This window comes from Colobus angolensis, unplaced genomic scaffold (assembly GCF_000951035.1).
Source record: "Colobus angolensis palliatus isolate OR3802 unplaced genomic scaffold, Cang.pa_1.0 Scaffold88, whole genome shotgun sequence".
In the NCBI taxonomy this organism is placed as follows: domain Eukaryota; kingdom Metazoa; phylum Chordata; class Mammalia; order Primates; family Cercopithecidae; genus Colobus; species Colobus angolensis.
The window spans coordinates 6,172,156-6,182,085 of NW_012122709.1; the positions used below are offsets into that span (position 1 = coordinate 6,172,156).

At 40.0% G+C, this 9,930-nt stretch overlaps 2 gene segments (V, D, J or C); both read right to left on the reverse strand.

Annotated features, from left to right (window-relative positions):
* LOC105503801 overlaps nt 1–319 on the reverse strand; it is a 1,990-nt gene extending 1,671 nt beyond the window's left edge. The window contains 1 exon segment of the V gene segment in view: nt 100–319. Coding sequence covers nt 100–145 — 46 coding nt within the window.
* LOC105503813 overlaps nt 1–9,930 on the reverse strand; it is a 908,479-nt gene that overhangs the window by 659,505 nt on the left and 239,044 nt on the right.

Genomic DNA, 9,930 nt, shown 5'->3' on the forward strand with positions numbered 1-9,930 from the left:
AGCACAGACTTTGCTATGAAGAAATGATGTCTCTATTCAAAGAAAATTACAACACAGTCACATTTACAAAAGGAATAAAGGTAGTGGAATGTTACTCACCCAGGGTAAAAATCACCTCGAGCACTGGGATGAGCAGCAGGAGCATGGCTGAGGAGTGGCAACGCTGGAAGGCCCTGAGCAGGGCGGACAGAAGCCAAAGGCCCTGAGCCTCAGGAGATAGGAGCAGCGGGGAGGTTAGGCTGGAGAAGTCTCTGCCTTTGAAGCGTTTCAAAAACGGTTAAAGAAAGGCTTTCTCTTAAGGAGCCTAGATGTGTTCTGACCTCTTGTTCTCATCACAGCTCCCTATCTACACAGACATCAGTGAGCTACATCAGCCAACTGCAGGGAAGAGGCTCATTGGATGAGGATGGTCTGCAATGAACACAGATGCTTCCTTAGTGCAACGTTGCCCCCTGAAGGCCACAGGCGAAACCACGGATCCAAGGAAGCAAACTTTGCTTCTCATTTGAGAAATGTGGTATCAAAACCAACAGAAAGTGTTTCTTTCTTCCCAAATTGGTGATGATGTCACCTTCTGTAGAGTACATGGTTTTAATCCTAAATACATGAGAAATGAGAGTAATGTAAAAATAGAAGACTAATTTACTTTACTGAGCAATTAGTCACAGAAGACAACATTCTAGACTTTGGAATACCATTGAGACATTCTATATTATTTTGTAAAACCATTCATCAAGGAGACGGGAAGTGATCGGTTGCCTCAGTTTGGCCTCAGCTTCATATGGCCCTGTGTTTCTGAATGTGAGCATTACAGTGGGTGAAAGAGATTATTCCTTTATTTGATTCTTAAAAGAATAAACAAATTAGACCAGCGTCTCACACTTAAAATCAGCATGGATCACATGTCATTAATTAATTAATCAAAGCAAACAAATAAAGCAAGATTCTTTTGTTAAATGAAAATGTGAAAGAGGCCCCTTGGTTTCAGGTCAACAACTTTGATATTTGTAACTCTAGGAAAAAACAACTTAGGTACTTCATGTTTAAAAGGAGTCCTGTTTCAATTGTCAAAGCTCCTATAGACTGATATACTGTGCCAAATTATATCTCACACTAAAAAGAACGTTAACAGAGGCCCATCTATGGAGAAACTTGAGTGCAATGATGAGAGTAAGAAAATATAATAAATAAATAATCCTGGGAAGAGTTAGGAAAAGAAAAGTAAAATAAACCTGTGTTAACTCAGAAAGTTGGGAGGAGTGCAATCAGCAGACAAGACATGAGAGGACCTTGTGGGAGGTATAGTAGATTTGGGAGAGACTGACAGTGACACTCAACAGAGCTAGGCAAGCAGCAGTCCCCTGTGGACAGGAAACAGAGTGTATTGAACTGGAGCAGTAGACTCTATGGCATAAAAAGATGAAACTCTTGAATGAGAAACCATCTTCATCCAACTTATTTTAGCATAGAGATCATTGCATCCTTAAAAAATAAAAAACCAAATGAGGAGAGAAATCTCAGGCGAAATGAGAATCTGGCCAACAAGGATTCTTTTCACAAGGTCAGAAAAAGTCCCTCCTTTCTTTGTACTCTGTTCACTTATGCCAGCCTGAAATCAGTTCTCCCTTGCACTTCTGATCTATTCCTCGATTTTGTCTATAGATTTTTTATGTGTAAGACAAAATCATATAGCTAGTTTGAAAATTTAAATGTTACTAGGATGTGCTCCTGATTCAAAATTCGTAACTAAGCATATGTATTCTCCTCTTATCTTTCCAATATTCCCACTGAAATAAAACTTAGAAGTATAAAAAGAATGACTTGAATCCATAATGGTAAAAGTAATAATGAAAAGATGAAAACTATCACAATTCCCATGAAATGAAAAGTAGATGTGAGCACACTGATGGATGAAACAGAGAGCGGGGAGAAGTCAGCCCAGAATGAACTATAAGAAGATTGCAGTGGAAATGCAAGTGAAGGGAATCTACTGGTTGAGACCCTGGAGAGGTTCCGGGTTGAGAAAGCGAGTAGGTGATGGAGAGTGGGAAGAACAGAACACAAGAGAACATAGTGAAGGTCCACACATGGAATAGCTGCACTAGCCTCCCTCCGTTCTCACCATCCTGCTTCTGTACTTGTATGTGATAGGCATAGTAAGCCAACTTTTACTTGGGTATTTAACTTTCACAAGAGTTTAAATGCACCACTGAGATTACTGCAGTTTTATTATGAGTGGCTGACAGAATTAGGCCATCTTCAAGGATATTAGGTGCAAGGAACAAAGAGGAGCAACTTAATTACCATTTCCGTGTTCATTCATCCTAAAGAGAAGCCTGCCAAATCACATGTATGCCCACATACCCACACTACTGGCCAAGCACCCCATTCAAGGAGAAACATTGTGGGGAACATGGGCACAGTAATATGAGAAGTCCATCCTGCTACCCAGTCCTCCATTCTTAAATACAAATTAATAACAAAATAGCATTAATCATGTATAAGTATAGATGGGATCTCTTTCTGTTGTTGTTTCTACACATGGAAGCCCAGAGTCATGAACTGTGAACCATCAGAGTCATTTCTACCTCAATACAAAGGGATGAACAGAATGTCATGTTATCATTCCCAAAAGGAAGTAAGATAATATACTGGTGCCTTAGTCATTATTCTTAAAATACCTTGAGTTTTAGCTTTGAGTAATATTTCATTACCTTTATTTAGATGTTTTCTGTTAAGAAGTGCTTTAACCTGAGGGAACCTAGAGGACCGGTCAATAAGTGCAGGAAACCACCATGGCACATGTATACCTACGTAATAAACTGCATGTTCTTCACATGTATCCTGTTTTTTAGAAGAAATAAGGAAAAAAATAAAAATATATAAAAAATAAAATCACTACATGTGATTAGTGCAAAAAAAAAAAAAGAAGTGCTTTAACCTAACATTATTTCAACTCTTCAAGATCGGTAAAGCCAGCTATATAAACTCCTTCAAATAGAGAATCAAATTAAAATTCAGAATATAATTATAAAGTCTATTATTTCTTGAATGCTGCCCACATGCCAGGTGAGTTCCAAGTTAATAGTGAACACTGCTTGTGCCCAGCCAAAACCCCCTTTCCCAGGACAGTGTCGCCATCCCCAGCTACTGTCACGGCTTTTTTCTTCCTGTAGTTCGGTGAGCGGGAGGAAATGGCATCCAGAGGCTTTTCCGCTCCCGTAGTTCAGCGAGTGGGAGAGGGTGTTACAGCTCTTTTCACTCCCACAGTTCGGTGGGTTCCAGATTCTTGTCCCACTGCCCAAGAGGAATGAGGTAGGCAGACACCAGAGAGTGAGCAAAGCAAAGGAGAATTTTACTGAGTGACAGGAAACCTCTGGAAAGCAAGACGGAATCCAAAGTGTGTAGCCCTCTGGGAGGCTAAGGCCGAGTGTTTTTATGGGCTTAGAATGGGGGAGTGTATGCTGATTGGTCCAGAGGTGGTCTTGGAAAAAGCACCATTTGATTGGTTAAAAGCCATCATCCAGAAAGAACCAATCAAGAGAGAGTGGGTAAGAGGGGGGATTCAAGTTACGTACTGTATCCGGAACTGGCAGTTATGTACTCTCTCCGGAACTGGCAACTCGGTTTTAAGGCTTTGAACTGTCCTTGGCAGGAAGGCTGGGTTTCAACAGGGATCTGTCCTTGTCTGCCTAGGAATATATCTGTCTCCTGCCGCTATCACTATTGGGAATATTAGCTACTCTCAGCTCACAGGTGCCCCTTTTCCTAGAAAATCGACCTCTGCCAATGAGAGTCGCCATTGTCCAGTAGAGTATACCTCTACCCCAAGAAACACCACAGCCAATGACGACCTTATTCTTACATACAACAGGTCAGCATTCCGGCCCGCTTGCCTCAGTGTGGAAAGGATCAATCCTGTGATGCAATTCATGCTCCAGAGCTCCCATGAGGTCAGGCTGGATAAAGACTCCACTAGCTGGCATGTTTATGCTTAGCCTTTTCCCATCTCAACCTGGTTTTCTCAATCAATTATGGATAAACAATTTCCAATTCAGGCTTTGCTTCTAATGAACTTATCCGAAGACAATATTTCATCTCATTTAATCCTGAGTCCAATCCTGAAATATATATAACAGTGCAGCTTAATATAAATGGCCTGTTAGGAACATAATTGATATTCAAACAAGCATGGCAGCCCAGGTTCTTTCCAGAGTGCCAGGGTGCCTGAAGGCATATGATAAAAGTGGCACTAAAATCTAAGTATTTTGATTTCAGTACAACTTTCTGATCATCCTCATTGCTTTACAAACCTTACATGACTTGGAAAAATTTCTTAAGTCTTCAGTTCTGCAAATTAACAATTTGAAGCAAATGTTGATTGGCTTGCATCTTTCATCAGTAACTACATGAACTAACTGAACAGAAATCTTGATTCTTCATTTCCAAAATTTTTCCACTGTGCTACCTAAATAATGTCATGACTAACAGTCCACAAATTTGTTTTACAATCAATGTGACTTTTCAAGCTTTTTCCTATAACTCAATGTACTAAATATTAAACGGTATTATTTTCATTACATAGTAAATATTTTTCCTGGACTTGGCATACATTGCAGGACAAATTTACAATGCCAGGGAGTCAGAGGAGCGAGGCATTTATACGTTGTTCAGCATTTCCAACTCTCCTGACAAAAATTTGCTGAAACATTCTTGATACCATATAGTCTTTGGTAATTGATTCACACAGGTCTTTGCTCATCATACTAAAGCTCCTTAGTGTCTGGACCTCTTTTAGATACTTACTCAGAGATCCTTCTCAATAAATTTTAGATTGTTCCATGCTCCCATGCCCTGCCTGGGGATATGGCATGCTATGGCTAGGGCTAATGCTCCCTATCATCTCTAAGCCACACTTAAGTACATAGGTATAAATATATTCTTTTACAAGGCTCAAGCCAGGAGTTTTAAGTTCAGTTCAGATTTTACCCCAAAATGGCAAGATAGACCCTCTCTAATATTTACTCACTGCAATTGTCTAGACTTCTAGTTTTAACCAGGTCCTACCCTGTGAATCTAGTTCTTCCATTGATCCACTAAATATACCCTTACATAAATCAGGAGTGGTCCTGTGGCTGAGGCTGGCGATGGAGGTTCTATAACTAAAAAAAATTTTTTGGCTGGGCGTGGTGGCTCACACCTGTAATCCCAGCACTTTAGGAGGCTGAGGCAGGGGTATCACGAGGTCAGGAGATCGAGACCATCCTGGCTAACACAGCGAAATCCCGTCTCTACTAAAAAAAATGCAAAACATTAGCTGGGCGTGGTGGCGGGCACCTGTAGTCTCAGCTACTCAAGAGGCTGGGGCAGGAGAATGGCGTGAACTTGGAAGGCGGAGCTTGCAGTGAGCCGAGATCGCGCCACTGCACTCCAGCCTGGGTGACAGAGCAAGACTCCGTCTCAAAAAAAAAAAAAAGAAAAGAATTTTTGAGTGATAGATTTTTGAAGTCATTCATTTATGACTTTTTCTCTGCTTTGCATTTCTGTTTTGCTGTTGCATTTCCAAATCAATAACTGTCAAACGCTTTGAGTAACTAAAGAAGGAAAGAGGAAGGTGTCCTGGGAACTATGAGAGAATATCTGTCATTGTGTGAAAATATTTTCTTGTTATATAATTTAAAAACCATAAAACCAATCTCATAAAGAAGCGGCATAACACTAGACTGAGCACCGGGATATATACATTAAATATGTGTGCCTTTTTGTATAGCAATCATACCTTAATTTTTAAAAAGGAGGGAGGAAGTAAACTTTTAGAAATTATGGGTATGTTATGGCATAGATTGTGCCATATGTGTAAAGTAAATATGCGTACCTTTTTGTTTATCAATCAGACCTCAATTAAAAAAATATTTAAAACTAGAGTGGAAAAACAGGACTAAAAAATATTTCAACCAGACCAAGATTTGTGTTTTTATTTTTTTCAGGTTTTCAATTACTTTCAGAATTATGAAAATACTTCCCTAATTAATTAATCCTTCATACTAGTTCTTATAATTTCCAATTGAACGTAGAGAGCAAAGAGAACTTCACTACCCTGCAGTCTAAGCTCTACATCAGGCATTCCTGGGGCACAGCAGGTTTGGGTACAGACTGCCAGTGTCTAGAGAGCACTGTGTGTTCACGGCACAGAGGTAGGTGGCTGAATCACTGAGCTGGGAGTCTCTGATGAGCAGAGAAACATACTGGCTGGCTTTATTGAGCTGTGCTGTAAACCTTCCATCTTCTTTGTCACCACTGGAGTATGTGGACATTAACAACTCAGGGCTTTGCCCAGAATGTTGTCTGTACCAGAAGAAGGACTGAGAACCACGGTCACTATAAGTGCAGTTGAGAGAGGCAATGGCTCCCTCTGGAACACTGAGGGATCCAGAATTCTGCTCCACCTTCTGTTGGCTCCAAACCCCTGTGAAAAAATACAGTGGTCAAACAGAGAAGACTGGCTGGGTAATAGAGACTTACTCCCCAGAATTTAAATCCTCTTTTCACTGATGCCCCCACTCTCCCTCAGTTAGAAAAAAAAAATTCATGCTTCTACCTATAGACCTATAATAGACAATAACTCCAGATATTATACATTATTTTCCTATATAGAGGTGCCCCAAACTCACAGCTCAACCGAAGCCACAGGATCACTAGTAAAACTCTCAAGGATTTCATCATTCTTCTCTGCCCTGGTTCACTGAGGATTCAAAGTTTAAACCCTTAGATAAATGAATCTAGAATGGATATTTCTACTTTTTCTACCTTAAAATCATGAAAAAGAATCTGTTTACCAACTAGAAAAAATGATGCTCTTTTTAACAACCCTAATTCACCACTAAGCCCCTCCCCTCATCCTTCCTCCTCCTCCTCCTCCTCTCTCTCTCTCTCTCTCACACACACACACACACACACACACACACACACCAGCACTTGAGAGCATTCCTCAAGGTCCCTAAGAACACACTGCCATCTTGTGGAATCATGACAGTGATCAAACTTGTACTCAAAATGTAGAGTCTTATTATGTGAACAAGTCATTTTAAAAATCTGACACATTCGTTAAATTAAAAATTTGAGAAGCAGATGCTCCAAGTTAATGTCTGTGGGGATGTTTATGTTTGTATGTGTATGATATCAAATGTCAATCGTTGTATGAGTAAGAGCAGTTGTTTCTAACAGCCACTTTCCTACACTGAAATAACAGTCATGAAGTATTCTATTATAAAAATTTAGGTGAGATTCTTGCAATTCAAGGAGCATTTCTCATTGCACAGCTCTTCTCCATGTCAGGCCACACATCCCTATACCACTCTGTTATCTCCAATTTTTAGAGAAGTTTCTTGTAACTCAAAATAATTCTTTCAAAACAGAATGACCTAAAATCTAGCTGAACAAACATGGTTCTGGCTCACAGCCTTAGCAACATTTTTTTAACAAGACCAAGGAATAGAGGGACTTGAAAATAGCCATTGCATTTTGCACCAATGACACATGAATGTCAAAACAGCACTTACACGGGTTGGTGTAATAGAGATAAACCTGCCAGTACATAGCCTTTCTCTCTTTTTTTTTTTTTTTTTAGAGCAAGGGGGGAAGTTTATTCTAAAAGGCTTTTTTTTTTTTTTTTTTGAGACAGAGTCTCGCTCTGTCACCCAGGCTAGAGTGCAGTGGCCGGATCTCAGCTCACTGCAAGCTCTGCCTCCCGGGTTTATGCCATTCTCCTGCCTCAGCCTCCCGCGTAGCTGGGACTACAGGCACCCGCCACCTCGCCTGGCTAGTTTTTTGTATTTTTTAGTAGAGATGGGGTTTCACCATGTTAGCCAGGATGGTCTCGATCTCCTGACCTCATGATCCACCCGTCTCGGCCTCCCAAAGTGCTGGGATTACAGGCTTGAGCCACCGCGCCCGGCCTCTAAAAGGCTTTAGAATAGGAAAGAAAGGAAGGTACACTTGGAAGAAAGCCAAGCATTTTACTGAGGTAAAATGCAGTGTTTAACCTTGACCCTAGGACTTTACAGGCTTCCTCCTTTCCCATGATTCTTCCCTTAGGGTGGGCTGCCTGCATGTGCGGTACCGTCTTACCCTTGGGAAGTGAGCACATGCAGTATGTTTAGGAAGTAATACCTAGACTTTCAATGACATCCTATGTGACCATTTATTTTTCTAGTTTCTCTCATGGCTGTTCTCGTAAAAAGCTCGTATCTTCAAATTAATTTCCAAAAGTTATGGATTTGGTGTCTCTTTCTGCCTTTCCATCTCAACCTAACCAGAAAATCAGAACTATGAAGCGTTATATATGCAAGAAACCTAATTGTGTCTACAGAGAAAGAAGCACAAACAACTACTATTCCTCCTCTTGTTCACAACATGCTTTGTTTCCTTACAGAAGCTGATGGCTGGAGGCCATGAAGGATGCAGGCTCTTTTCTACTCAAGGACCATGTGATCAGCATCCATCAATGATGGCTTAAACGGGCCTTTTCTATTCCCACCAACAACTTCATAGGAAATAGAATGAAAGAGAATATACCAATATCAAAATCCCTTTCTCTAAGAGTACATTGCAAGAGGCAGAAATCACAAAAGCCATTTCTCAGTAAGTATAGAAACCAAAGAAGAAGCAACCCAAGATGGCAGCCACCAAAGTCTTGGAAAATTAATTTAAAAAACAAATGTAACTTTTTTTTTTTTTTTGAGGCAGTCTCACACTGTCGCCCAGGCCAGAGTGCAGTGGCTAATCTCGGCTCACTGCAAGCTCCGCCTCCCGGATTCACGCCATTCTCCTGCCTCAGCCTCCCAAGTAGCTGGGACTACAGGTGCCCGCCAGCACGCCCGGCTAAATTTTTGTATTTTTTAGTAGAGACGGGGTTTCTCTGTGTTAGCCAGGATGGTCTCGATCTCCTGACCTCGAGATCCGCCCGCCTCGGCCTCTGAAAGTGCTGGGATTACAGGTGTGAGCCACCGCGCCCGGCCAACAAATATAACTTTTAAAATTGAATGTGGAGTTGAAGCACAGTCCTTATAGAAAGAAATCACCTTTTGAATATTTGTAACAAAAATAGTGTGGGTCAATAGTCTAATGTTGTACCCAAGAGCAATATCAGTGCCAGCAAAATGACAGAATTTATACAACATCAAAGTTGTACTGCAAAAGCTTCTGTGCCTAATAATGTCTAGATAACATATAAAACTCTCCTTCATATGCCTTAAGAACAGTGTTATGGCAATCAATCAAAGAGAAATCACAGTCCCCTTCTGCACTGGATTAAGTGGTCTTCATTTTCCACAGCATGAAATTTTCCAGAAATGTCTTGTGGACCTCAAAGTATTGAAAGCAAGATCTCATTTAAAGACAATTTATTTTAAGATACTACTGCAAATGCTACTAATTTAGTGTCCATTTGAAATACGTAAGTTGTACTATGAAAAACAACAAAGAAGATTTTTATACACATGCAAAAACACAAACATCTTTACCCATTGTGTTCCTATTAATATGTATCTATAATTATTATTTACCTATTAGTTTGCTAAATAATTTTAGGGGAAAATGGGAGTTACAAACACAAACTACAAAAATATTGGCATTATTCTTATCTATGTAACTACCTTAATCATTGTTCGTTATTTTGTATGTTCGTTATTTTGTAATGTCATTTCTTTTCTGTCTGAAAGATTCCCTTTAGATTTTCTCATAGAGCAGGTCTGCAAGTGATGAATAATCTCAGTTTTTGTTTATCTGGGGCTGTCTTAATTTCTCCTTTGTTTTAGAACAACAGTTTTACCAGATATAAATTGGTGGTTGACAACTTTTTTCTTTTTTTTTTTTTTATTATACTTTAAGTTCTAGGGTACATGTGCATAACGTGCAGGTTTGTTACATATG